The sequence below is a fragment of the Zingiber officinale genome, chromosome 8B, assembly GCF_018446385.1.
Source record: "Zingiber officinale cultivar Zhangliang chromosome 8B, Zo_v1.1, whole genome shotgun sequence".
NCBI lineage: Eukaryota > Viridiplantae > Streptophyta > Magnoliopsida > Zingiberales > Zingiberaceae > Zingiber > Zingiber officinale.
Genome location: NC_056001.1, coordinates 36865330 through 36892052, shown reverse-complemented (window position 1 = coordinate 36892052; position 26723 = coordinate 36865330). Strand labels below are relative to the sequence as shown.

Genomic DNA, 26723 nt, shown 5'->3' with positions numbered 1-26723 from the left:
TCTGTAATTGTAGTTAGATTAGACTTAGCTTTATTACTTGAATTGTCTTTCATTTATTAGATTAGGTTTCATTTAATATTTTTCTATTTCCTTCATTAGTTTAATTGTGTTGATGGTTAAACCATAATATAGAGTGACAATGCGTTGTAGATTAATTGTTGACACATAGTTAGATTTCATGCTAATATTATATTAGATTCTTACTTGCTTTGTTTTTCATTTGTTAGATTTAGAATCAAAACCTAAAACTCCTATTTCCATATTAAAAAAAAATCTAAAAATAGAAATAACATACAATCTTAAGATTACCATCCTATCGTTGCTTTCGTTGGAAGACGACCTGAGTCAATTATTCTATACTGCATCCGTGTAGTTTGAGAGGGTTCAGAACTAAAATTCTTTTGATATCCTGTTTTCACGAGTATCAGTCGTACGGAGGGTCAGAGCGTGTGTTGCCGGCGCACAGAGGGGGGAGGCGGCGGTGTCATTCGGCGGTGGACAGCGAAGAAGAGGTTGCCGGCGAGCAGCTGTGGATGTCGGAAAGGAGAGAGGGGGAGATGTGACATCAACCAACTGGAGATGAGTAAAAGAGGCAGTATTCGCGTGAAGGAGCAACAACGTTCATCGTGGGACGAGGGAGGCAGCGTCGACGTCTGGCTTCGGTGTCTGAAGGCCTGTCCAGTAGTGGAGGCGGCGGCGAGCCCTCCGGCGAGGCGGTGCCGAACAGGGAAAAGGGGCCCTGCTTGGGGAATCGCGACTGAAAAAGAACCTCCTCGGCGGCGTCGATGTGGAGAAGGGGAGCCAATCGTGCATGCCTAGTGGCGATGGCCGCGTGAGCTCGGCGTCGCTGGCCTGGCGGCCGTGTGTTGCTGGGTGGCGGCAGAAAACCTCCAAAAACGCCCCCTTTTCTATAAAAAAAAAAATCAAAATATTCCCTGCCACCTCCATATTGTATCGCATCAAATAATAATAAGTAAGAATAACAATTGTGAAACACCTAGCAATTTTTTTTAAAAAAAATAAACCTTAATCCATATAATTAAAATTACATGTATAAATAATGAATAAAATAAACTTAGGTAACTAAAATAATTATATTTTTTCCATAATTAAAACTTAATGCATATATACAATTGAAATAATTGAAATATTTTTAGTGAATTTATATATTTAATATCTATTATTATCTGTGATCCTGTCCGAATGCTGAATCAACAGACGCTGGGCACGTGGCGCTCCCGGCTGCTGACGTGGATCTTCGACTGGTTGCACGAACCTCCGGCGAACCTGCACAGAAGTCGGGCCGGGAAGGGGTTCCCGGCGGCGACCCTCCGACGCTTAAGTCAGGCAAGCAAACAGTGAAGAAAGTGGCTCCAGAGGTGTTGAACGCGTACCTCCGGCGAAGTATGCGACTCTTTATATAGAGCGGTGAAAGAGCTCCTGCACGTCCACCGAGGTGCATACATGTCCGCAACTCATACCTCGGTATGTGTTTGTCAGAAAGCTTACCTGACGTCATACTGCTACAGTCCGAGTGTGTCCTTGATGGGACAACAGAACACCTCGTTGTCAGACTTGGAGTATGGCCTAGCCATAGGACTTGACGGCTGTCAGAAGGTATCCGTCTATCTCTACCCACCACAGGTCGGGACGTCCGTCCGTCCGGCTGGACGGGGAGTTCATGCGCCGGCCGGACGGACCTCATCTCACACCCTGGCCGGACGAAACTCCCCTCCCGTCCGGACTGCCATTTACTTCGATACGCTGGGGAGAATTTCGGTAAGGTGCTATGTAAGGACTGTTAACAGTATTATCACCTTCTCTTAGGCCTTCCGCTCGGCTCCTTGCTACTGTTCCACTGAGCGTCGGAACCCCGACTCCCGCCGGGGCATCTCTTACCGTGAGATATTCCTCGGTCGGCCGGCCTGTGCTCTCCGGTCGGCCACCTGACCCTTTGACTTCCGCGGGGCGTTGACCCCTCAAAATAGGGGTCCTCGATTCTAACCGCCGAATCACTTGCCTCCCCATCGAGTCTAGTCGAAGGAGGCGAAGTCCGACTGACTGGACTGCCGATCTGACTGAGTAATGACCGCTATATTAATCCGCTCGGCCAGGCTTAGGGAGGCTCGTCCGTTCGGCTGTATTTTGCCCCTTCCTTGTATTTTCTTGGAATCTATGCCCACTTCTTTCCCCTACTGCTCCTCGCGTGTGGTGCGCACGGTAAAGGGCGCTCATTAAATGCGACCAGTATCATGCTGACACGTGTCGATCGTGCGTTTGTCAGAGTATGGCGGTGGCGTCACTTCCGATGGGACATCCGTCGTTTGAAATGAACGGCTGGATGATGGCCTAGTTTTTCACGACCTGGATCGGACGGCTACGGCCGTTCGACGCGAACGTTATAAATATCGCGGCCTCTTCTCTCCACCGCCTTATTGTTTCATCGACCTCCGCCCTCACGTGACTCTTTCTGCTCTGGCGATCTTTATTCCCCGTCTGCTTGGTGCGCTCGCCATCTTCTTCCTTTTCTCGATCTTCCTCGTACCCGTAAGCCTTCTTTTCCAGCTATCCTCCTCCTGTACTGCTTCCTTTTGCATTCTATCGGCATTTTCTTTTAGTTTTTCTGTCGATTATCGCTTCTGTTTCACCCATGGCGAGCACTTCTACGCCTACGGTCGGCGCTCCTAGTCTCTGGTATACGACTATGGAGAGCCGATTCGATGAAGAAGACGCCTTGCGTCTCATTCGAACGTATGAAATTCCGGCCGACCACGAAATAGTTATAGCCACTCCTTCCGATCGGCCCAATAATCCGCCGCCCGCCACCATTTGCTTCTTCCGTGATCAGTTTTTGGCCGGGCTACGCTTTCCTCCACATCCGTTTATCATCAAAATATGCAATCACTTTCGCCTCCCGCTCGGCCAATTAGTCCCGAACTCGATTAGGTTGCTGAGCGGGGTGATAGTCCTTTTCAAGTTGAATGATATCCCCTTGGACCCCCAAATCTTCCACTATTTCTTCTACCCAAAACAATCCGAGTGGGGAACCTTCATATTTCAATCTAGGTCGAGTTTCGTTCTATTTAGCAACATGCCGAGCTCCAATAAGCATTGGAAGGAGCACTTCTTTTTCATGCGTCTCCCCGAGCGGTCGACCTTCCGAACGAAGTGGCAGACGGTGGTGCCGAATCAACCGGGCCTTGGCAAATTCAAGAGCCATCCGGCGTATCTTCATGCGGCAAACCAGTTGGTCGGCCAACGTTACGATACTGACAAGTTACTCCTTCCTGGAGTAATGTACATATTTGGCTTGTCTCCCATTGAAGCGGATCTGCCTTGTAGCATGAGTAAGCGATTCTTATCCCCCTTTTTCTTTTGTTCTAACTGATTTATTCTTTGTTTCTGCAGCTGAAGTTATGTGGCGTGCTAAGGCAACCGAAAAGCTCAAGCTGAAAGCCGCCAAAATTGAGGCGGTAAAGGATAAAGAGGTAGCCGAACGGGGTTTGGTTCCGACCGGCGCTACAACTGAAGAGAGTGAGGGAACTCAAGTTGCTCCCGAGGCATCGGCTGCCCGCATCTTCACTGATGAGGCTGCGATCAATATCACAACCTCTGCCCAGGGCGAGGAGGAAGGCCGATCGGCTGACGAGACACCTTTGGTGACTCGAAAGCGCCGTCGGCTAGAACAAGCCGCTCAACAGCCTTCACTGAGGGAACAGCTTGTCGAGCGGAGTGATGAGGCTCAAGCGGTTTTGGAGGCGGTCTCCTCGGAGCATACTCCGACTCAACTTGACTTGCCGCCGACCATCCCTGAGGCGCCACCTTCCACCTCCCGGACTATACGTCGCCTTAGGCGACTGGGCGACCGTCCGGTCCCGATCGACGAGTCTTCTGGCCATACCGCTGCATCTCAAGATGATTCGAGCTGCCCGAGGGTGATTAAAACCGTCCTAAGATTTTCCTCAGAGGAATACCTTCAAGCGGCCGATCGACCATCAGCTCCCGAACAACATATCACCCTCACCGGTCCGCTCGCCAAAGTTTGGGAGGACGCGCGCTTACGCGTCGCGCTCATGTCCCCCAGTCAGTTAGGGGACAGTAACCTGCAGCAGGCGACCGGGGTATGTCTTTCTGCTTTACTGATGCTTTTTGTTTTAGCTTTTAGCCTAACAGCCTTTGTTCGCAGAGTTGGGTAGAGCAGATTGCGGTCAGCAATCGACTGGCCGAGCTGAAGGAAGAAATGAAAAAACTCAAGCTTTCCGAGGCGAACCAAGGGCAATCCACGGCTGCTCTAGAGAAAAGTAAAAAGCTTCTGGAAGCCGAACGGAAACGAGCTTTCGATCTGGCGAGCGAGGTCGCTCGGCTTGAAGCTGTGGTCAAAAAACGGGATAAAGAGATCCAGACGGCGACCAATCGGAAGCGCCAGGCCATCGGCGACATGGACCGAATGAAGGTGGAGATCAGAGGGCTAGAGCAACGCATCAAGGATTTGGATGCCCTTTTGGCCACCGAGAAGGAGGGCCGCTCGGCTGATCTGCTCAAATTTGAAGGAGATTTGAAGGATCTCCAAGCCGCCAACGATGCTTCCCGAGTCATGCTCAAAGAGTATTAGGATGGGGAGTCAGCCCGCTCTGACGAGGTGAGGAAGGCATTTGTCCGCTCGGATGACTTCGGAGAGAAATTCACTGACAAGATTTCCCTCACTTTCGAAGAGGCGATCAAGGCGGCGGTGGATTACATGAAGACTAAAGGCCACCTTCCTGCCGAGCTGACCATCCCCCCAGAGGACTTGGCTATCGTGATAGGCACCATTCCTGATGCTCTTTTTGATTTTGACGCGTGAGGAGTGTTTTTTATCAACTTTTTTATATCCTTGCCGTTCAGCAAAACTTGTTTCTGCTGTAGCATCTTTTGTTTACCCAGCGTCTGACTTAAATAGATCATCTTTCCGTTCTTGCAACTTTCGTTTTGACAAGGAATTTTTTCTTTCGTCATGTTCAAGTGTTCTTTAAAACTCCTCCGCTCGGCTTCATACGTTAACATGAGCTCAAGCCGGTTGTTTTCAAAAAACTTCTTTCGCCATGCGACTACACAGCCGCTCGGCGCGCGAGCATTATTCTCTCACGCGCTCCCATCTTTTATTCGTATCAACCATCCTTTGCTTTGCACCTTACCTCCAAGGAGTTTTTTTTATCTATTTTGGCTAAGCGAGCCGATCGGCCGTATGTTGGCCTTAAAGGACCGGATCTGTCGACGACCGGATCTGTCGTCGATCCGCTCTCACCGCCGGAATGTATCTCTTGGATGACTATCCGCTCGGACGTTTATAGACGCCGGCTCGTCTCTCGATATTTAACGTCGGAGCTCGACGGTCTTCCGCTCGGACGTTTATAGATGCCGGCTCGTCTCTCGATATTTAACGTCGGAGCTCGACGGTCTTCCGCTCGGACGTTTATAGACGCGGGCTCGTCTCTCGATATTTAATGTCGGAGCTCGACGGTCTTCCGCTCGGACGTTTATAGACGCCGGCTCGTCTCTCGATATTTAACGTCGGAGCTCGACGGCCTTCCCAAGGCTAACTTTAGTACAGCCGCTCGGAAAACCCATTGGCTATCCTTTGAATTAATTTTGCTTCCTGTATCACAAGGACATGGGCGACTAGAATATACACAAAAATGAATTACATCAGTGCACCTTTCACCCGGCTCTATAAGGTTGGAGATGATTTGCGCTCCAAGGTCGGTCCAGCTGTCGTCCGTCTTCATCCTCCAAATAGTAAGCGCCCGAGCGGAGCTTTTCGATGATTTTGAAGGGACCCGCCCACGGAGCTTCAAGCTTGCCGACGTCACCGACCGGCTTGACTTTCTTCCAGACAAGATCGCCGACCTGGAATGATCTGGGGATTACACGGCGGTTGTAGTTTTGCTTCATCCGCTGCCGGTACGCCATCAGCCGAACGGACGCCTTGGCTCTTTCTTCATCGACCAAATCCAGCTCCAGGTTCCTTCGATCGGCGTTGTCCTCATCGTAATTTTGGATCCGAGCAGACTCGACACCGACTTCAACAGGAATGACCGCTTCGCCGCCATACACCATGTGGAAAGGCGTGACGCTCGTCCCTTCCTTTGGAGTCGTTCGGATGTCCCATAAGACGCCTGACACTTCATCCACCCAACTTCCTCCCGAATGGTCGAGCCGAGCGCGCAGAATACGAAGAATTTCCCGATTAGCTACTTCAGTTGACCATTGCTTTGGGGGTATGCTACGGACGTGAAGTGTTGCTCGATGCCATAGCTTTGGCACCAATCTTCGAGCAACTTTCCAGTGAATTGTCGTCCGTTGTCGGAAACAAGTCGGCGAGGGATGTCAAACCGACAGATGATGTTCTGCCAGATGAACTTTTTGACCATCTGTTCGGTGATCTTGGCTAGCGGCTCGGCCTCCACCCACTTGGAAAAATAATCCACCGCTACTAACAGAAATTTCCGTTGCCCGGTCGCCATAGGAAATGGACCTACGATATCCATTCCCCACTGATCGAACGGACATGAGACTTTGGATGCCTTCATTTCCTCTGCCGGTCGGTGGTAGAAGTTATGGTACTTCTGGCACGAAAGGCATGTCGACACAGTCCGAGCGGCGTCCGCTTGTAAAGTTGGCCAAAAGTATCCAGCTAGCAGGATCTTCTTAGCTAGTGATCGTCCGCCCGGATGCCCTTCGCACGATCCTTGATGTACTTCTTGGAGGATGTAAGCCGAATCCTCCGAACTCACGCATTTTAATAGCGGGCGCGAGAAAGCCTTTTTGTAAAACTGATCGCCTATGAGTGTGAACCGACCGGCTCTCCTCCTTAGCAGCTGGGCTTCATTCTCATTGGATGGTGTGGCGCCCGAGCGGAGGAACTCTATGATGGGTGTCCGCCAGTCGCTTGGAAACGTGAGGCCTTCCATCCGGTCGACGTGCGCCACCAACAATACTTGTTCAATTGGCTGCTGAATAGCGACAGGCGTTATTGAGCTCGCGAGTTTGGCTAACTCATCGGCCGCTTGATTTTCTGCTCTGGGTATTTTCTGGACAATAACTTCTCTAAAATTGGCTTTAAGTTTCTCAAATGCTTCAGCGTAGAGCTTGAGCCGAGCGTTGTTAATTTCAAAACTCCCGGAGAGCTGCTGCGCAGCCAACTGCGAATCTGAATGAAGCGTTACCCGACCGGCGCCAACATGCCGAGCTGCCTGCAAGCCGGCTATGAGGGCCTCATACTCTGCTTCATTGTTTGTAGCTTTATAATCCAGCCGGACGGATAAGTGCATCTTTTCTTCTTGAGGGGAGAGCAACAATATTCCGATCTGAGTGGACGACCCATCCACATATATTCTCCACATAACTTCCGGCTCCGGCTTTTGCACCTCAGTCACAAAATCGGCCAAGGACTGTGCTTTGATCGCCGAGCGAGGTTGGTATTGGATGTCAAATTCACTTAAATCCGTCGTCCACTTGATGAGCCGCCCGGATGCTTCTGGATTCAGTAATACACGCCCAAGCGGGCTATTGGTTTTGACAATGATGGTATGCGTCAGGAAGTACGGGCGAAGGCGCCGAGCGGCGAGGATTAGAGCAAAAGCCAGCTTTTCTTGCCCAGTGTAGCGAGATTCAGCATCTTTTAAAATATGACTAAGGAAATACGCAGGCTCCTCTCCGCTGGCCCTTATCTCGATCAGAGCGTCGAGTTCCTCCGTCGAAAGCGTCACCGTGTGTTGTCGTCCAGCCTCGTCCATTGTTTCCGTTCGGATGCAGGAGCGTTCCCACATACGGCGCCAAATTGATCCTGTCCGAATGCTGAATCAACAGACGCTGGGCACGTGACGCTCCCGGCTGCTGACGTGGATCTTCGACTGGTTGCACGAACCTCCGGCGAACCTGCACAGAAGTCGGGCATGGAAGGGGTTCCCGGCGGCGACCCTCCGACGCTCAAGTCAGGCAAGCAAACAGTGAAGAAAGTGGCTCCAGAGGTGTTGAACGCGTACCTCCGGCGAAGTATGCGACTCTTTATATAGAGCGGTGAAAGAGCTCCTGCACGTCCATCGAGGTGCATACGTGTCCGCAACCCATACCTCGGTATGTGTCTGTCAGAAAGCTTGCCTGACGCCATACTGCTACAGCCGAGTGTGTCCTTGATGGGACAACAGAACACCTCGTTGTCAGACTTGGAGTATGGCCTAGCCATAGGACTTGACAGCTGTCAGAAGGTATCCGTCTATCTCTACCCACCACAGGTCGGGACGTCCGTCCGTCCGGCTGGACGGGGAGTTCACGCGCCGGCCGGACGGACCTCATCTCACGCCCTGGCCGGACGGAACTCCCCTCCCGTCCGGACTGCCATTTACTTCGATACGCTGGGGAGAATTTCGGTAAGGTGCTATGTAAGGACTGTTAACAGTATTATCACCTTTTCTTAGGTCTTCCGCTCGGCTCCTTGCTACTGTTCCACTGAGCGTCGGAACCCCGACTCCCGCCGGGGCGTCTCTTACCGTGAGATATTCCTCGGTCGGCCGGCCTGTGCTCTCCGGTCGGCCACCTGACCCTTTGACTTCCGCGGGACGTTGACCCCTCAAAATAGGGGTCCCCGGTTCTAACCGCCGGATCAATCTGTTTATCTAGAATTTATCTCATCATTTGCTCCGATTTAATCAATTAATTATTTTTTAAAAAAAATAATTTCTATAGTAAAAAAAAAATCTGAACCAATTTAAATTAAATTGTTAGTGATTAGGTATCTATATAATCCAGGTTTAGGATTAACCAATCTAAGATGGAGGCGGCGTTGATACCAGGATTGCCGGCCGATGTTGCTCTGGAATGCCTTGTGCGCCTCCCCTTCCATGCCTTCGCCGGCGCTCGGTGTGTCTGTAAGCGATGGAGGGAAGAAATCACTTCGCCGTCGTTCTACCGCCTCCGGAAAGCCTCCGGCCATGCTCGCCCTCTAGTTGCACTCGTTCGATCGATTCCTTCTCATGACGCTGGCTTCAAGAACCTAATCTTGTTCGATCCGACAACGGGCGTATGGACCAGACTTCTCCAGTTCTTTGACTGGTCTGAATACTGCCAGGTGGCGGCCGTCGGGCACGAGCTGGTGGTCATAGGCGTCGGCAGGCCTCCCACCGGCACGGTCCACGTGTACAATTTGTTGACCGGCGTTCGGCGTCGGGGGGCGACGATGCCGAGGCCGTTGAGGGCTACGTTCGCTTTCGCAACCTCGGCGGAAGCGCGGATGGCGTACGTGGCCGGCGGAGAGAACGTGCACGGGATGCCGCTACGGTCGGCGCTGGCCTACGACGTGGCGGCGGACGCGTGGGTGCGCCTTCCGGACATGGAGCGCCCTCGGAAGGAGTGCAGGGGGATCTTCGTGAACGGAGCGTTCTGTGTCCGCGGCGGCCAGGAGCTGTTCGACTGGACCTCTGAGGCGTTCGACGTCGAGGCGGGGCGGTGGACTGCGAAACAGGGGAAGCTTCTAGAGAAGGCGCTGATCGGTCCGTGGATTGGAGTGGCGGCGTACGAGGGCAGGGTGTACAGGTGCGATTATTGGAAAGGGGGAGTGGACGTCTGCTCGGACAACGGCGGCGAAGGCGGGTGGCGGAGTCTGGGGGTGGTCTCCAAGAAGGTACATGAGTTACCAATACCAGTATTCCTAGATGTGGCGGCGTGGAACGGTGGGGTGATGGTGGTCAGAAAGTTTTATGGAGGGCAAACGGCGAGCATTTTGGAGGAGGGGAAGTGGAAGGAGGTGGTGTTGCCGAGGAAGGTGGCGTTGTCGTGGAAGGTGAAGTTGCCGTGGAAGTTCTCCGCCTACGTCCAGACTTTGTGCAGCTTCCAACTTTAGCCATCATCCACTCCAGAAACTATGCAATTTTATTTTATTTTATTTTAAATTTGTTCATGATTAAACGTCCAAATTTGTCTGCGAATTTGAAATTATGCAATTTTTACTTCTATTGCTGAGAATAAGTAACAAATGAATTTTTTTAAAGATCCGGTGAGAAACTTTTATGGTCACCTCACCTCACGATTAGTTAAGCTGGATGTCAATTAAATAAAAAAATAACATGGGTATATTAAGCAAAAACAAAAAAAAGCTATTGAGTCCTTGCAAACTTCATTACTATCTTTTCTGAGCTAGTCGTATACTCCCTTCATTCCTTGGTCACTACTATAATAGTGTTCCGTTTAATTGTTGTTGTACTTAGCTTGGTTAAGTCATGCAAGAATTTGGTTTTGCTGTCACTGTTCTTCCATAACTATAAGTCAGTGAAGGAAAAAATGGGATCGGAATTCTCGGAATTGGAGAGAGTCAGAAAGGTGCAAGAGAAATACCTGAAGAATCACATGTACAAGAGTTTTGCTCAGGTTCTCATCAAATGTAACAAAATCAAATACCAAATTTATTACATATAATAAATTTATTTCTGAGACCTTCTATTGACGATAACATTATACGCCGGTACTACCTTTTATTAGAATGCTCAATTATATATATATTTGAGTTTTCGTCTAGAGGCAATTCACTCTCCAATTTATTTATTTATAATAATTCAAGCATTTAGTTTATAATGAAATATGTTTCTAAACGATGGTTCAATTTTTATACTATTATGAATGATGTTATAATTTTTTTTAGTTTATCCATCCTTTTCTCATGCTTAGCTTCAAACTCTAGAGTCTATTTGGTGTCAAGATGAGATCCTTCGGTCATCATATCAGAATAGATTTTCTTCTCTTAAAGTCGGGTTAAAACCATGCGGTTATTGAAGTTACTGCGAGATACTATAGGGCAATGATAAAGTGAACGTGCTCTGATACCAAGTTGATAGGAACCTGGGTGTCTATCACGTAGAAAAAATTGAAAGAGAAAAAAATGGAAAAAGGATAGGATGATTACTTCGAAAAAATATTAAGGAAAAGCTCAAAAATACAAATATAAAATGATAGATCCATAAAAGTAAAAAAAAATTATGGATCATAAATTTACATGTCTATCCTTAAACTTTACCCTGATATCATTATTTAAAATAATTACAATGTTTCCATAATTAAAAATGCATATGCATAAAATATGCATTTTTTAGTAAATAATTTGTATACAATTTTAGAAATTGTATAAAAAAATTTGAATCAGATAATACTTAACTTGAGGCGCTGGTAGGCTCCCAAAATCAAATAGATGGATGATTAATAATAATAAATTTATTTGATTAGAATCTGGTGGGCCAAAATTAAATTATAATATGTATATATATAATTAATATATAGAGATGATAATTATTAAAATATTTTAATAATGATTTATAAAATATATTCTGGTTTACCGATTTTAATCATTTAATACTATCCGATTAATAATTACATATTTAATATCTCTTAATATTTATCTAGACTTTGTCTTATCATTTGCTCCGAACCAATTAATTAATTAATTTTTTTAATAAATAATTTAAAATTTTCTCGCCTAATTTTAATTAACAATAATGATATGCATTGAAAAATAAAATCTAGTATCTATTCACACGTAAATTAAGGATCGACTATTTTTACTCTTTTGAGTCCACCATTTGATGAGTCTATCATTAAAATTTTTCCCTCGAATATCATTTTTTTTAAAAAAATTAAATTGTTGGTAAATAGCTATATAATCCAGATTTAGGGTTAACAATAATCTTAATTAATTATCTAGGAACAATATGGAGGCGGACTTGATACCAGGATTGCCCGCCGATATTGCTCTGGAATGCCTCCTCCGGCTCCCCTTCCATGCCTTGGCCGGCGCTCGGTGTGTTTGTAAGCGATGGAGGCAAAAAATCACTTCTCCGTCTTTCTACGGCCTCCGAAAAGCCGGCGGTCACGCTCGCCCTCTTATTGCACTCATTCAATGGAATCCTTCTGGAGGCCCTGGCTACAAGAACCTGAACTTGTTCGAGCCGATCGCGGGCGTATGGACCAGGCTGGCCGCCGTCCCTGACTGCTCTAACTACTGCCAGGTGGCCGCCGTAGGGCACGAACTCGTAGTGATAGACGGTGGCAGGCCTCCCACCGGCACAGTCCACGTGTACAATTTGTTGACCGGCGTCCGGCGTCGAGGGGCGACTATACCGGGCCCACGGAGGACTGCCTTCGCGTTCGCCGCCTCAGCAGAGGCACGGATGGCGTACGTGGCCGGGGGAAAGAACGAGCACGGAGAGTCGCTGCGGTCGGCTCTGGCCTACGACGTGGCGGCGGACGCGTGGGTGCGGCTGCCGGACATGGCGCTCTCTCGGAAGGAATGCAGGGGGATCTTCGTAAACGGAGCGTTCTGCGTAGCCGGAGGCCAGGAGATGTACCACTGGACCTCTGAGGTGTTCGACGTCGCGGCGGGGCGATGGACGGCGAAGCATGGGATGATTCTGGAGGAATCGTTGATCAATCCGTTTATGGGAGCGGCGGCGGCGGCGGCGGAGAGCAGGTTGTACAGGTGCGGCGGGAAAGTAGAAGTGGATGTCTGCTCGGGCAACGGCGGCGAAGGCGTAGGTGGGTGGAGGAGGCTGAGGGTGGTTCCAGAGAAGCTAAGTTGGTTACCTGCACATGTGGCGGCTGAGAACGGCGGGGTGATGGTGTTGGGAACCTCTCTGGCACGGCGAATTCCGTGCATTTTGGAGGAGGGGAAGTGGCGGCAGGTGGTGATTCCGACGGAGTTCGCCGGCCTTGTCCGGTCGTTGTGCGCCTTCCAACTTTAGCGATCATCGACTCCAGAAACTATTCAATTTGATTCTTATTTTTAATTTGTTCAGAGTTTAGGGTTTTTATGAGCACGAATTTGTGGGCTTTCAATTTGGTAATGATTAAGCATTCAAATTTGTGGACGAACATGAGATTATGCAATTTCTACTTGTATTGATAAGAATTGTAAGTAACGTAAGATGTAACAAGTTATTTGGTGTTGATGATAGAAAAAAAAGAGAGCTTCTCAAATTTATGGTTGTCATGTGTACGTATATTATATGACGTTGTGTATCTTTCGAGCCTACATATTGTCAGAGAATGTCGGATGTAGAGTCTGTCGGATGAGAGAGGATGTACCTGACAAGAGGTTACTATTCCCTGACATTGTTGTCGCTTAGCGCTTTCCATCCCGTCCGGATTTAGCTACAGATAGTTGGGGATGACCGTTCAGATGTACTACCCGGCTTGAATCTTGATGAAAAGGACGAACTGTAGCGAGGAACCCATCTTTCACACCTTGATCGCTAAAGGGCTGGCCGAGAGTTATCTTAGTGAAACTACCAGGCCGAGTTACACGGCTTGAGCTGGGGAAGTCCGATCAGTTGGGGGCAAGTCAGGAACTAGTATAAACTCCATCTTATGTCTAATCTGGGGAATCTGCCTTGCCTATGTCCGACCAGGAATTATGCGGCTGATGACGTTAGACGGTCTAACTCCCTCTTTCTCCTGACTATTGACTATCATGTCCCCTTGACTTTTGACTGCCACGTCTCCTTGACTATTGTCTGCCCTTGACTGTCATGTCCCCTTGACTTTTGACTGTCTGGCCTTATCGGGCCTCACTTTTATACACCGTATCACAAGCCTCCCCTCTAAGTCTAGTCGAAGGAGGCTCAAGTCCGACTGACTAGACCCTAACACGCTTGGGACTCCACTTGCACACAAGGGACTGGTGTGTAGCTGATTATCTTTGCCAAGATTGAAATCGGTATCCTTGTCACCGTGCTGCTATCGACCCAGTGAAGGTGGCGAGTCATAGTATTGCCATTGGCCCGACGATGTTGGAGCAGATGAAGATGATCCAACACTCAGGTTGTTAAAAAGTGTTCGCAAGAGCAGTGCTAGCTCATACCTTGTGCCGGGGTGGAAGTCGTAGCCCGACCGAGAGGTTATTGGTTGCGAGAGCATGCTCACTTATAACTCACGCTGAGGCAAGAGCTTGGAAAGTCGACCAAGAGGTCGTTGGTCGTGAGAGCATGCTCACTTATAACTCGCGCTGGGGCGAGAGCCTGGAAAGTCGACTAAGAGGTCATTGGTCGTAAGAGCATGCTCACTTATAACTCCCGCTGGGGCAAGCGTCTGGAAAGTTGACTGAGAGGTCGTTAGTCGTGAGTGCATGCTCACTTATAATTCGCACTGGGCGAGAGCCTAGAAAGTCGACTGAGTGGTCGTTGGTCGTGAGAGCATGCTCACTTATAACTCTAGTTGGGGCGAGAGTCTGGAAAGTCGACCGAGAGGTTGTTGGTCGTGAGTGCATGCTTACTTATAACTTGCGCTGGGACGAGAGTCTGGAAAGCCGGCCGAGAGGTCGTTGGTCATAAGAGCATGATCACTTATAACTCGCATTAGGGCGAGAGTTTGGAACGTCGTCCGAGAGGCCGTTGGTCGTGAGAGCATGCTCACTTATAACTCTCGCTGGGACAAGAGTCTGGAATGTCGGCCGAGAGGCTGTTGGTTGTGAGAGCATGCTCACTTATAACTCGCGCTGGGACGAGAGTCTGAAACGTCGGTCGAGAGGCCATTGGTCCTGAGAGCATGCTCACTTATAACTCGCGCTGAGACGAGAGTCGAGAATACATGCTGAGAGGTAATTGGTGTTAGAATGTATACTAAAAGTCTAGCTTTTGGTATAAATATTTATCTAGAAATAAGAATCACATTGGTCAAATGTCTACATATATGATAAATATAGTTGTTCAATTAATTTATATTGTAGATAACATGGTGTGCGGTGTCACACACAGAAGATCATGTTATCAGTACCTTATAAATTATAAACAGTAACTCACGACCAAGATGGAAAGGAACAAACCATTGGAAAGTCGTAATGTAATTAGGTATTAGTTTATCTTAACTATATAATTACACTAGTACACTTAGAGTGTATTGAGTAGGACCATTAGAGGTCGTTTCTTTTATACTGACTTTATAAAGGAACAAAGACCTCAGTTATTATGGAAGTGTGTGCTCTTAATCCCAATATAATAACAAGCACATATATTTGATATTTATTTCTTTAATTTATCAATGGGTGAGATTTAGTTCGATAAATCAATAAGTCCGATAAGTTGGGAAATGATATCACTTATAGTGTGTGTTGTTGATTATAGAAGGAAACTGTGTCCTAGTGATCTAGGTTGAGAATGTCCCCAAGAGGAGCTCATAAGGATTGTCATGTTAAACCCTACAGGTGGACTTAGTCCGACATGACGATGAAGTTGAGTGGTACTACTCTTGGAGCTAGATATTAATTAAGTGAGTTGTCAGTAACTTACTTAATTAGTGGACATTTGTTATCTTAAACACAGGGAGACTAACACACTCATAATAAGAAGGAGCCCAAAATGTAATTTGGGATTGGTGCGGTAGTTCAATAATAGTTCTTTAGTGGAATGAATTATTATTGATGAAATTAAGTTGTGTGTTCGGGGCGAACACGGGATGCTTAATTTCATCGGGAGACCAAAACCAATTCCTCCTCTCGGTCCCTATCGTAGCCTCTAGTATATAGAGATTTATACCCACCGCATACCCACCTTCTTACCCATCCAATGGGGCCGGCCAAGCTAGCTTGGAACCCAAGCTAGGGCCGGCCAAGACCAAGTGGATGAGCCATGTAGGTGGCCGGCCAAAGCTTGGGTCCCAAGCTTAGGTGGCCGGCCACTAGAATATTAAAAAGGATTTTTATTAAAATTATTTCTTATGTGGATATCATGGTTTAAAAATTAAAAATTTCCTTTTATAGCTTTCTACAAAAGATTAAGAGAAGAGATTAATCTCTTTCCTTATTTGTAGATTAAAAGGATGGTTTTAATTTTTGGTTAAAACTTTTCTTATTTGTAAATCATCTACATGCTTAAAAGAGAGTTTAAAATTTGAAATCTTTCCTTATTTGTTGATTACAAGGTGGATTTTAAATTTTAAGAAAACTTTCCTTTTTAATCATGTTCATGATTTAAAAGAAAGTTTAAAAATTAAATATTCTCTTTTATAAGTTTCTACAAGAGATTAAGAAAAGATTTGATATCTTTCCTTATTTGTAGATTAAAAGAGATTTTAATTTTTAGAGATAACTTTATTTTTATCCACATGTTTAAAAGAAAGATTTTAATTTATTAAATTTCCTTTTTATAAACCAATCATGAAGGGATTAAATTATTGGAGAAATTTTATAAATTTCCGAAAATAAATTAGGAAGTTTTAATTCTTGTTTTAATTAAAACTTTCCTTGATTTGAGGCTTGAGGTGGCCGGCCATTGTATTTGAAAAAGAAAATTATTTTTAATTAAATAATTTTTCCTTTTCAATGGAAAAAGAATTAAGGAAATTTTTATTAAATTTTCCTTATTTTCCAAGACCAAGGATTATAAAAGAGGGGGTAGAGAAGGCTTCATGGTTAATTATCTCTATTATTTTCCTTCCTCTCCTCTTTGGTTTTGGTGGCCGGCCCTATTTATCTTCTCTCCTCTTGTTGGCCGAAACTTATCTCTTGGTGGAGCTTTTGTTAGTGGCCGGATCAAGGAAGGAGAAGAAGGAGAGAAAGCAAGCCTCGTTTCTAGCATCCCTTGGAGCATGGTGGTGGTGGTCGAACCTCTTCATCCTAGAAGAAGTTTTGATGGCCGAAACTTGCAAGGAAGAAGAAGGTGATTGGTGGTTTCTCATCTCGGAAGATCGTTGCTCACACAACGTCCGAGGTTAGAAGAGGAATACGGTAGAAGATCAAGAGGTCTTTCTAGAAGGTATAACTAGTAATTTTTCCTTTCCGCATCATGCTAGTTATTTATGGAAATAATACCAAATACAAGAGGCTTACGATTCTAGTATTTCGAATATGTTTTTCGATGATGTGTTCTTTTGTTTTATTTTTCCTTGTGATTTGATTGTTCTTTTCGGTTAACCTAAAGTTATTTTAGGAAATTAAATATTAGCTTTTCATAAAAGGTTTTGTCTAGTCGGTGATGGTTGCTCCCATATTCAAGAAGGTCATGTGCCTCGCCACGTCAGTACTGGGAACCAATTATGGAAATTAATATTTAATGGAATTAATAACTTAAGGTGATTTGGGTCGAACGTGTTAAGTTCCGCAGGAGATCCAAGTCAAAACCTAAAAGAACAAATAGATTAAGTTTTGGATCAAACGTGTTAAGTTCCGCAGGCGATCCAAAATTTAATTTAAAAGAACACATGGTAGCTAGGATAAGGTTCAGACCTTTGTACAAAATTTTTGTACAGTGGAACCTCTAGGTTTTCCGAGTAGCAACCAACAATTGGTCGTGAGAGCATGCTCACTTATAACTCGCACTAGGGTGAGAGTCGGAAATACCGACCGAGAGATCATTGGCCGTGAGAGCATGCTCACTTATAACTCGTGCTGGGGCGAGAGTATGGAAAGTCGGCCGAGAGGTCGTTGGTCGTGAGAGCATGCTCACTTCTACCTCGTGCTGAGGCGAGAGTTTGGAAAGCGGACCGAGAGGTCGTTGGTCGCTTGCAGACTTATCTTCTTTGACCCTTGGAGAAACTTGTAGTCATAGCTCCCGTTCTGTCATTAGGCCTTGGCGAAATTTGAATCTTACTCTATTTCGAGATTGGAGCTAAACGTCAAATTATGATCAACGTTTCCCACTGCCTTCTACTCCTATTCCCAAGCTAATCGCATGGAATTCTTGGTCTTCTTGCATGGCACCAGTTTCACCAAATCAGCCTCATGATTTCCCTGTCTTTTCCATGATAAATGTCATTTTATAGGAAAATGACACATGTCTGACTGGTTTCCTTTGATACGACGGTTGACATATGCTTTCCGCACGAGACTCGATAGCGCCTCCCTTCTGGCGATATGACGGTTATCCTTTGTAGCGCAGTTTCGATTGTCTGGCTCACATCCCGATGCCCCTTAGTGGTTTTAGTTTAAACACCCTAAAGGCATCGAGCGGTTATTCATCGATACTTCTTCTTTCCTGCTTGCTTGCCTTAGCGTTCGTGCTTTTCTTTCGTAAGTGTTTCTTTTCCTTTTCTCTTGCTTCTGCGTTTTTCAAATTATGGCCAGAGAAACTTTAGTCCCTTAGTATGCCTTCTTCCGCTCCAATTTTGATAAGAGTGATCTTAAGTCGGTGAAGTATAGCCTGCAACTTTCTGACGACTACACCTTCCACATTCCTAGGCCCGATAATCATCCCTGTCATCCTCCTCCTGGTCGTGTGACCTTCTTCGGGGATCAACTTCTTGGTGGTCTGTGTTTCTCTATCCCCTCTTTCTTTTCAGAGTTAAGTCAATACTTTTGTATCCCCTTATCCTAGTTTGCTCCTAATGTCTTCCGTTCTGTGTGCGGAATGGTAATTATGTGCTATATGACCTTTCTTTGACTCCTCAATTTTTTCATCATTTCTATTCTCTCAAACGATCGAAGTCTGACATTTTTATGGTGCAATCTTAGCCCGGGTGTAAGTTCTTCACGGGCATGTCTTCTTCTAATAAAAGCTGGAAGTCCCGTTTTTTCTATGTGCAACTACTTGATCTCGTGGCTTGGCCCACTGAGTGGCGCTTAGGTCTTCCCCCTCCTTATGAGTTAAGTGACCATCACCACCAGCCAGATTGCTTCACTGCTTCTGAGAAACTGGCCGGGATGCAACTCCAACTCCCCTCCTTGCTGCGGAAGAGTGTGTTGTATACCTTTGGGCTGAGTCCCATCCAGACTCCCCTGATTGCTTGGTAAAATCAAGCAACTCTTCCCTCATATCTTCACTAACTGAGGTATCTTCTTTCTTCTGTAGAAGTCATCATGTTCATTAATACCAAGCCAACGATCGGCTACCAGTCGACTGATGAAAATACCAGTCGACTGCTACAGAAACGCTACAGTATGCTGCACTAGTCCTCGCCCAACCAACCTAGACCTAGTCTTCTAGCCTCCTCTATCACCCTTGCGTCCCTCGGATGTCTCCCCATCCTTCACATCTTGCCTTATGGAGCTTCCATCGGCCTTGTCATTATTGTCGGGTCTTCCTTTACCAAGAGGTCGCGACTCCGGGACTTCATCCATTGCCAAGTCACACTTGGACTTACATTGCCAAGACTACATGCTTGGACTTACACCGCCAAGACTCATCCTTGGACTTTCCTCTTTTGCCAAGATCACCCTTGGACTTTCCTTGTTGTACATGTATCCTGCACACTCACAATACATATCAAATACAACAATAAACCTAACTTAAACCTTTGCCCAAACATCAAAACCTAGGGTACCCAGATTGCTCCAACAGTGGGTGGACCCCGGTTCATTAAAGTTTGTTAGAAGATGACGTCATCTGCAATAATAGTTCAAGGAATCTTTTGTGTACCCCAGATGTACCTTGTTTGTCATTTAGTTCACCTACAAAAGTTTCTAGAGAATATTTTCCGTCAAATGAAACAGCTATCATATGATCACATATTGTTCACATATCATTAATATAACAGATGTATTTGTATATTGAGAATATTTTCTGTTAAGCTAATTTTGATCAAGTCTATGTAAAGGACGTAACAAGATTGGAGCATGTTCACCTTGTCCTCCGCTGCCTTGCGATCTGCTATCGTCACCAAGAACTTGAACACCACGACCACCGCCACCACCATGATGACCACCTCTATATCCTCCTCACAATCTGCCGCTATCACCGGGACACCGACTGCCACAGCGACCACTGCTATATCCTTTATCGCCGGACATCGAGAGAGACTAAGTTTAGGGTTTAGGAAGGCTGGATCACATATTGATATAGAAAGGGGTGAGTGAACATAGGAATGAGCTGTGAGCGTAGGAATGCTCGCATTCATACGAGCTGCATAGGAGAGCTACAAATGAGGCAGTTGTTTCTATTCTAATATGGGCAAGCTTATAATGACTATGTTTTAATTTACTAGTAATTTTAAAATATATTTTTCTTTAAAATTTTATTTTCTCGTATTGAATCATAGTCGTTAACTCGCAACACAATCATGATTCATCGAACCGAACATGACACAATTATGGCCATGCTACCACATACAACACTATGCCCAAATTTATTGATACACGACTTAACCCATTTTATATAGCGTATCACAAAATATCTATAATTATAAAATTTGAAGACCCCAATTTCTTATTTTCCGTATGACAATAAATATCAGTTGAAAAAACAAAGTTTGAAAATTGTCATTGGTTATCGTCTTATAAAAATGGATCAATGTATTAATATTTTGAACAAAAAAAAGAGCAGAGCTAGCCAAAAAAACGAGCAACAACAATGATGAAAGTGGTTCCTGATTCAATTGGACTGCTCTCTTGCTGATTGCCGGGTAGTAAAAGGGAAGGATGAACGACAGGTTCACGAGGAAGAACCGATGGAGCTAGCAGAAAACCATCAATCCAGTTTGGATTAATTATTTAGTTTTATAAATAAAAATTTCAAATTATTTGTTTATTTATTATTATATTAAAATTTATTTATTAAAAATTTCATCAAGTCAATTTTTTTAATTGTAGACATTATTATTTGTATAATTTGATTAAATTGTTTATCTAGTAAACGAAACACATGATGTACAAATAAAACATGTTGTTACGCAGAACAAGGGACAGTATCCTCTATCTTCATTAGTGAAACTCATAATACTAGGAGTTCTATCGTCGATAAAGAGGGGCGACCGTCGATGCCATCCTCCTCTGATCCGCCTCTGATTGTGGTCCCTGTTCTTGAGGTCAAGACTTTTGGTTTTATATTGAAAAAATTATCTTTCCGCATGTAAGCTGTTGTAATATGATGATAGTGAATGTCTAAAAAAAACATATAATAAAGTTTTATGATTTTCTTTTTAAAATAGTAAGAATTAAATAATCACCTACTTTTACACACACAAAAAAAGGGAAAAAATAATAATTAGGAAATATGTACCAAAATTGAAAAACAAATTTAAAATAGAAAAACTTAATCATATAATTAAAATGATCTAAATTGATCAAATTAAAATTACATTAATTAGCCAACTATATATTATTGAATAACTTCTTGGTATATCTTGAATTTTTATGTGTCTTAAGAATAAATCAAATTAACAAATTTGCTAAGTCACTGGATAAAGATTATGTTTAATAAGAATATATTCTTCTGTCTTTTATTACATTTAATTTTGTTTTTTTATATATTTTTTACATTATGGATTTATATATTACATGTATTAATAATACATAAAATAAACTTAGGTAACTAAAAAATAATTATAAGTATACCATAAATATAATAGTTTATTATAATCCCGGTTTAGGTTCAGGGTTCAGGGTTCAGGATTAGGAAATTACGCGCGATAGGATGGATGCAGAGTTAATACCAGGCTTGCCTGACGATGTTGCTCTCATATGCCTCCTCCGCCTCCCTTTGCATGCCTTGGCCATAGCTCGGCGTGTCTGTAAGCGATGGAAGCAAGAAATCACTTCGCCGTCTTTCTATCACCGCCGGAAGGCCGCAGGCCATGCTCACCCCATCGTTGCACTTGTTGAATCGAATCCTAGCAGTCGTTACAAGAACCTGATCTTGTTCGAGCCGACCACAGGCGTCTGGAATAAGCTGCCCACCGTCCTGGACTGGCGTGTCCTGAAATGGTGCATATTCCGGCAGGTGGCCGCCGTGGGGCACGAGTTGGTGGTGATAGGCGGCGGAGGCATGCGTCGCAGCGCTCCGGTCCACGTCTACAATTTGTTGACCGGCGTTCGGCGTCGGGGGACGACGATGCCGGGCCCCGGGAGGATCTCCTTCGCGTTCGCCGCCTCAGCGGAGGCACGGATGGCGTACGTGGCCGGGGGACAGAACGAGCACGGGAAGCCGCTGCGGTCGGCGCTGGCCTACGACGTGGCGGCGGACGCGTGGGTGTGTCTGCCGGACATGACGCGCCCTCGGAGGGAGTGCAGGGGAATCTTCGTCGACGGAGCGTTCTGCGTCGCCGGCGGCAAATGGAGGCTTGACTGGACCTCTGAGGTGTTCGACGTCGCGGAGGGGCGGTGGACGGCGAAGCAGGGGAAGTTTCTAGGGAAGGCACTGATCGATCCTCTGACGGTAGTGGCGGCGGAGGAGGGCAGGGTGTACAGCTGCGGTCGGAATGGGGTGGTGGATGTCTGCTCGGACATAGACGGCGGAGGGTGCCGAAGGCTGGGGGAGTTTCCCCAGGAGCTATTTGGGTTTCCTGCACATGTGGCGGCGTGGAATGGCGGGGTGATGGTGATGGGAACCATTCGAGCAGGGATAACGGCGTGCATTTTGGAGGAGGGGAAGTGGCGGCAGGTGGCGTTCCCGACGGAGTTCCCCGGCTATGTCGAATCGTTGTGCAGCTTCCAACTTTAACGATCATCGAATCCAGAAACTATCCAATTTTATTTTATTTTATTTTAAATTTGTTCATGATTATACCTACAAATTTGTCTGCCAACCAGAAATTATGCAATTTTTACTTGTGTTGCTAAGAATAGAAAGTGATAACAAGTTATTTGGCGTTGGATGATATTGTCGTGTTGCACAAATATAATTAGGAGGGTCAAATAAATGAATCCGATCCAATGATATAATATGAGTCGATCCAAAAAAAAAAAAAAAAAAAAAATCAGATTCGAGTTGAGTATTTTCATATTCGGATCGAGTTTGGGTTAGAAGGTTTCAGGTTGAAAATTTTTGAGTCAGGTTCGGGTTGACCCGAATTTAGGATTTAGCGGTTTTTTTAGGAATTAAATCAAATTTTATTTTAAAAATTAAAATTTTTTTGCGTATATTAATATAATGTTAGTATGATAATAATGGAGTATTGAGATAAAAGTAAAAATTATAAGAAAAATAGTTTAAAAAATCATTTTCAATAAGATTATTCAGATTGGATTCGAATTGATCGGATTCAAATTTAGGAGTTTTGGATTGATTTCATATTCAAATTGAGTTCTAGTTAGGTAAAAAAAATTAATCCAACTCAAATTTAATCCAATCTATCTGAATTGATATTGATCCCGTCCGGAAGCTGAGTCAGACGGACTGTCGGGTGAGGTAGATGGAATGTTGATCGAATCGCGACGTCCCGGAGGGGGGGGTGTGCTAAGATGTCCTCTATGTTGACCGAGTCTCCAGAAGTCCTCTGGTCAACGCTACCTGCAGCCAGTGACCGGGTTGACCCCGCCCCCGGTACCCCGATGCTCGAGGCAGATCCAACGAATATATAAGTACCAGACTAAGCCATAAAATAATGAAATGCAAAGAGAATATGGACGGAAAACGTACCCTAGCCTAGGGGGTGCCCTCGGATGGGACGCGGCTCGAGTTGTCGGGGACCCGGAAGAGTAGACGAACGGGAGTCGGATGTGGAGCTGGGTCTGGAGGTACAGAGCCGAACGCGGTCAGGATCCGGAAGACAAGCTACAGGTCAGGAAACAAGATCAGTACGCAGGCCGGGAAGCGAGATCAGCACGCAGGCCGAGACACGAGATCGACACGCAGGCTGAGAAGCGAGATTGGTACGTAAGCCGGGACACGAGATCGGCACACAGGCCGAGAAACACGATCGGCACGCAGGCCGGGACACGAGATCATCACGCATGTCAAGAAGCAAGATCAGCACGCAGGCCGAGAAACGAGATCATCACGCAGGGCGTGACACGAGATCGGTACGCAGGTCGACTCACAAGCCGAGACACGACACACAAATCAGATCAATGCAAAGGTCGGGACACAACACACACACCCATTGGCGCGAAGGCCAGGGCACAACGAATAGGGAATGGCACCAAATCAGCCACCATAGGGTCGTCCATGATAGCTGAACCTGTGCTTGGAAACAGCGGCAAGAGAGGAGGTTCCGGCGAAGCCGATAGCGCGGGTGTGAGTTCATGTAAGGGGAGGCGGTGCCTCCTTGGCTGGTTCTGGCGAGAGGAGGAGAGGGGGACGGCTCTGAGGCGGCTTCGGCGAGGGGAAGGGCAGAGAGAGAGAGGGGCGGCTCCGGCGAGAAGTGCTCGGAGGTAGCGAAGCAGCTGTGTTGGCGGCGGCATCGCGAGGAGGAAGAGAGGCGGAGTCCGCGGGGAAGAGGAGAAGAGGTGGCAGTCGGCGTTGGCGCCGACGAGGAGAAGAAGGGCAATAGCGGGTCTCTTCAGCGACGACGTCACGCTGGGAGGAGGAGTCCAGTGACGATGTCGCGAGGAGGACGAGGGGAGTCTGACGACGGCATAGCAAGGAGGTGTGGGAGAGGAGGAGAGGTGAAGGCCGGCGGTCGGCGCCGACACCGGCGAAGAGTGCGAGAAGAAGAAAAATAACCTAATTCTTTGGCGGCGGCGGAGCAAAAACTCAGAAGCTGAAAAAAGCCCCCTCCTGCTCGTGGTCTACAGTACCCTAAAAAGGGTGCTACAACAATTTGACCAAATTGCCCTCCCCTTTCCTCCTAATTCCTCTCATGTCCTTAACACATATCCACATCACAAGCCTCCCCTTCAAGTCTAGTCGAAGAAAGTGCAAGTCCGACTGACTAGACCAAGCCCAAAACAGAATTGCTACCGAATGCGGAATCAGACCACTGGTGCTCGCCTTATCATGTCGAACGAGTAGCTGTGGCAATGTTGGACAGGAAATCGAGCGATATCGAGCAAGCGGTCGGGCGATGCTAAGCAGAGCGATTGAGTGATTGCTGAGCGAGAAGTAAAAAACAAGTGCCGACCGAGTGACGAATGCGGTGCAAAGCGAAAAGTGAAATACAAGCAACGAGTGTATGAAAAAACGATGAACGAGACACAGACGACGAGGGTAGGACAGAACGATGAGTGAGTCACAAACTATAAACGTCGACCAGGATATAAGTGTCGGATAGAACTGCAACCAACCCAGAATTTGATCGAACATCAAAATGGTACCCGGGCGGTAAAATGACTGTCGAGCGGGGACGACTACCGAGCGGGTCAGAAGATGATAGGCGGGCGATGTCAATCATTCGACCGAGAAAATGTCATCCGAGCAGCAGTAAATCGCGACTAGGCAATAGAGAGATGAATCAACGAGCGAAGCCGTGAGCGCGACCGGGAAAGTGTAGACCAATCTATAGTAAATCGCGACTGGCAATCAAAAAAGGTGACCGAGAAAATGCCAAGCGAGTAGACGGACGGATAAGTAGAACCGCATGCGCTTGAGAAAGTGCCGACCGAGCGACAGTGAATCGCGACCTGGCAATAAAGAGCGTGACCGTGCGAGTGTCGATCGAGCGACAACAAATCACGACCTGTCAACAAAGAGAATGATGGACGAGCAAAGATCGTGACCGAACGAGGGCCGACCGAGCCACAGTAAATCACGACCTAACTATAAAGAGAATGATGGACGAGCAAAGCCATGATCGTGACCGAGCGAGGGTCGAACGAGCGACAGTAAATCGTGTCCTGGCAATAAAGAGCGTGACCGAGCGAGTGCCGAACGAGCGACGGCGGTGAGCGAAACGTGAACTGAGAAGTCGGGCCGAGCGGCAAGTGAATCAAGCGTAATGAGTGCCGGGCAGAACGGCAAGTGAGGAGTGAGTGCCGACCGAGCAACAGCAGTGAACGAAAACGTGAGCTGAGAGTGCCGGGCAGAGCGGCAAGTGAATCAAGTGTGATGCGTGCCGGGCAGAGCGGCGAGTGAGGAGTGAGTGCCGACCGAGCAACAACAGTGAACTAAAACATTAGCTGAGAGTGCCGGACAGAGCGGCAATTGAATCAAGTGTGATGCGTGCCGGGCAGAGCGGCGAGTGAGGAGTGAGTGCCGACCAAGCAACAGCAGTGAACGAAAACGTGAGCTGAGAGTGTCGGGCAGAGCGGTAAGTGAATCAAGTGTGATGCGTGTCGGGCAGAGCGGCGAGTGAATCAAGTGTGATACGTGCCGGGCAGAGCGACGAGTGAGGAGTGAGTGTTGACCGAGCAACAGCAGTGAACGAAAACGTGAGCTGAGAGTGCCGGGCAGAGCGACAAGTGAATCAAGTGTGATGCGTGCCAAGCAGAGCGATGAGTGAGGAGTGAGTGTCGACCGAGCAACAATAGTGAACTAAAACGTGAGCTGAGAGTGCCGGGCAGAGCGGCAATTGAATCAAGTGTGATGTGTGCCGAGCAGAGCGGCGAGTGAGTCAAGTGGGTTGAGTGCCAGGTAGGGCTGCAAGTGAGCGATGAGCACCGACCTGGAAGGTCGTTGGGCGTGAGAGCATGCTCACTTATAACTCGCACTTGGGCGAGAGTCTGGGACCCGACCTGTTGGTCGTTGGGCGTGAGAGCATGCTCACTTATAACTCGCACTGAGGCGAGAGTCTGGAGGCGTGAGAGCATGCACACTTATAACTCGCACTTGGGCGAGAGTCTGGGACACCGACCTGCCGGTCGTTGGGCGTGAGAGCATGCTCACTTATAACTCGCACTGAGGCGAGAGTCTGGAGGCGTGAGAGCATGCTCACTTATAACTCGCACTTGGGCGAGAGTCTGGGACACCGACCTGTCGGTCGTTGAGCGTGAAAGCATGCTCACTTATAACTCGCACTGAGGCGAGAGTCTGGAGGCGTGAGGGCATACTCACTTATAACTCGCACTGGGGCGAGAGTCTGGGACTCGACCTGTCGGTCGTTGGGCGTGAGAGCATGCTCACTTATAACTCGCGCTGGGGCGAGAGTTTGGAATCCCGATCGGGAGGTGTTCTGGAGGCCTGCCC

The 26723-nt window shown here is 46.8% G+C and overlaps 3 protein-coding genes across 3 annotated transcripts; all 3 read left to right on the top strand.

Moving 5' to 3' along the window:
- The first annotated feature begins 8809 nt into the window (after nucleotides 1-8809).
- On the top strand, nucleotides 8810-9877 carry LOC122013685 (F-box/kelch-repeat protein At1g80440-like). Its single transcript, XM_042569922.1, has one exon. It carries the CDS (start codon nucleotides 8810-8812, stop codon nucleotides 9875-9877), a length of 1068 nt encoding a protein of 355 aa, XP_042425856.1.
- A 1855-nt stretch (nucleotides 9878-11732) lies between these two features.
- On the top strand, nucleotides 11733-12761 carry LOC122013684 (F-box/kelch-repeat protein At1g80440-like). Its single transcript, XM_042569921.1, has one exon. It carries the CDS (start codon nucleotides 11733-11735, stop codon nucleotides 12759-12761), a length of 1029 nt encoding a protein of 342 aa, XP_042425855.1.
- Nucleotides 12762-21356: 8595 nt separating this feature from the next.
- On the top strand, nucleotides 21357-22382 carry LOC122013683 (F-box/kelch-repeat protein At1g15670-like). The gene has a single exon (XM_042569919.1). The coding sequence runs from the start codon at nucleotides 21357-21359 to the stop codon at nucleotides 22380-22382; it is 1026 nt and encodes a 341-aa protein (XP_042425853.1).
- The last annotated feature ends 4341 nt before the right edge of the window (nucleotides 22383-26723 follow it).

Bases quoted from the DNA above. Each gene is read 5' to 3' on its own strand.
- LOC122013684 (XM_042569921.1), top strand. From the start codon at position 11,733: ATGGAGGCGGACTTGATACCAGGATTGCCCGCCGATATTGCTCTGGAA.
- LOC122013685 (XM_042569922.1), top strand. From the start codon at position 8,810: ATGGAGGCGGCGTTGATACCAGGATTGCCGGCCGATGTTGCTCTGGAA.
- LOC122013683 (XM_042569919.1), top strand. From the start codon at position 21,357: ATGGATGCAGAGTTAATACCAGGCTTGCCTGACGATGTTGCTCTCATA.